The sequence below is a fragment of the Carettochelys insculpta genome, chromosome 1 (genome assembly GCF_033958435.1).
Source record: "Carettochelys insculpta isolate YL-2023 chromosome 1, ASM3395843v1, whole genome shotgun sequence".
NCBI classification, from domain to species: Eukaryota; Metazoa; Chordata; order Testudines; family Carettochelyidae; genus Carettochelys; species Carettochelys insculpta.
In genome coordinates, this window is record NC_134137.1 from 12592706 (window position 1) to 12594199 (window position 1494).

Consider the following 1494-nt stretch of genomic DNA (forward strand, 5'->3'; position numbering starts at 1 on the left):
TGTGACTTCAGGCCCAACACAAGCAGAGAGGTGGGGCTCAAAAAATTATCAGCAGCAACAAATTTCAACCACGCTCCAGAGGTTTTGTCCAGTCTTTGTGTGGGATTTTTCAAGGTTTTGTGGAAAACCTGCAAGCCCCATGCAGGTTTCGGTGACCTGAACGTGGGTCAAACCTTTGAAGTTTGTGTCATAAAAGTTTCCATTAAGTCCAAAGATCATTTTGGCCCAAAGTCACGTTGCTGCGAGTTTGGTGTTCGGAGCAGGACTATGAAACTCCAGCACGAAGGGCTGGCTGAGCGTTCCCCAGGGTGAGAACACCCACACAAGCAGCTCCTCGGCCCTTCGCCTTCCTGCCTGAACCAGCAAAGTTGGATCATCACCATGGTAGCACGCCCTGGGCACGTCAACGCATCTGCAGGATTGATCTGGCTCTTTCTTGGCCTCTGAGGATAGGACAAGAAGCAATGGGCTTAAACTGCAGCAAGGGAGGTTTGGGTTGGACATTAGAAAAAATTCCTAACCGTCAGGGTGGTCAAACAGTGGAATAAATTGCCTAGGGAGGTTGTGGAATCTCCAAATTGACGCAGCTCACCGCCACGTGGCTCATTCAGACGGGGCTCCTTTTCCAAAGGAACCTGGCAACTTCGAAGTCCCCTTATTCCCATCTGCTCACAGGAATAAGGGGACTTCAAAGTAGGCAGGGTCCCTTCGAAAAGGAGCCCAGTCTGGACGAGCTGCGCGGCGGTGAGCCGCGTCAATTTCGAAGTGCCGCGGCCGCCCGCATGCTAATGAGGCGCCGAATATGTATTTCAGCGCTTCATTAGTAAACTTCGAAATGGCCATTTATATGGCCATTTTGAAGTTTGGGGCTAGTGTAGACATAGCCCAGGTGAGATAAATGTCTGTTGGGGATGGTCTAGAGGGTACTTGGTCCTGCATGAGGGCAGGGGGCTGGACTCGATGGCCTCTCAAGGTCCCTTCCAGTCCTAGCATTCTATGATTCTGCTGTAGTGAAAGGAGAACATACAAAGGCCTCTGGCGAAGGACCTGCTGCATCCCTCCCCCAAGGAGGAAAAGCAGAAACACAAGAAGAAGCGCCTGATCCAGAGTCCAGACTCTTATTTCATGGCCATGAAGTGCCCAAGTTGCTATAAAATCACCCCTGTATTCAGCCATGGACAGACTGTGGTTCTCCGTGTTGGCTGCTCAACTGTGCTGGGCCAGTGTGCTGGAAGAAAGGCTGGGCTTACAGAAGGATGCTCCTACAGATGAAAGCAACACCAGACCATGTTGTGCCTGAGAGGGGTGGGATCACCAACCCAGTTGTGGCACAGACAAATACAGAGGGTTGAGGAGCATAGGATGCAGCCACAGAGAAACATTGTCAAGATGTGAGCAGAAGGCTTTTAAAACACAACGCTGGAAAGTGACTGAGAATGTGACTTTCATTTTGTCCCTGTAGCCACATCCATCTGTCAATACGTTTTGGATTTA

The 1494-nt window shown here is 50.5% G+C and overlaps 1 protein-coding gene across 1 annotated transcript; it reads left to right on the forward strand.

The window, feature by feature from the left end:
* The first annotated feature begins 1125 nt into the window (after positions 1-1125).
* LOC142003658 (small ribosomal subunit protein eS27-like) lies at positions 1126-1272 on the forward strand. Its single transcript, XM_074980795.1, has one exon. The coding sequence runs from the start codon at positions 1126-1128 to the stop codon at positions 1270-1272; it is 147 nt and encodes a 48-aa protein (XP_074836896.1).
* The last annotated feature ends 222 nt before the right edge of the window (positions 1273-1494 follow it).

What these genes read in the sequence shown, in the direction of transcription:
- LOC142003658 (XM_074980795.1), top strand. Translation starts at nt 1,126, where the DNA reads ATGGCCATGAAGTGCCCAAGTTGCTATAAAATCACCCCTGTATTCAGC.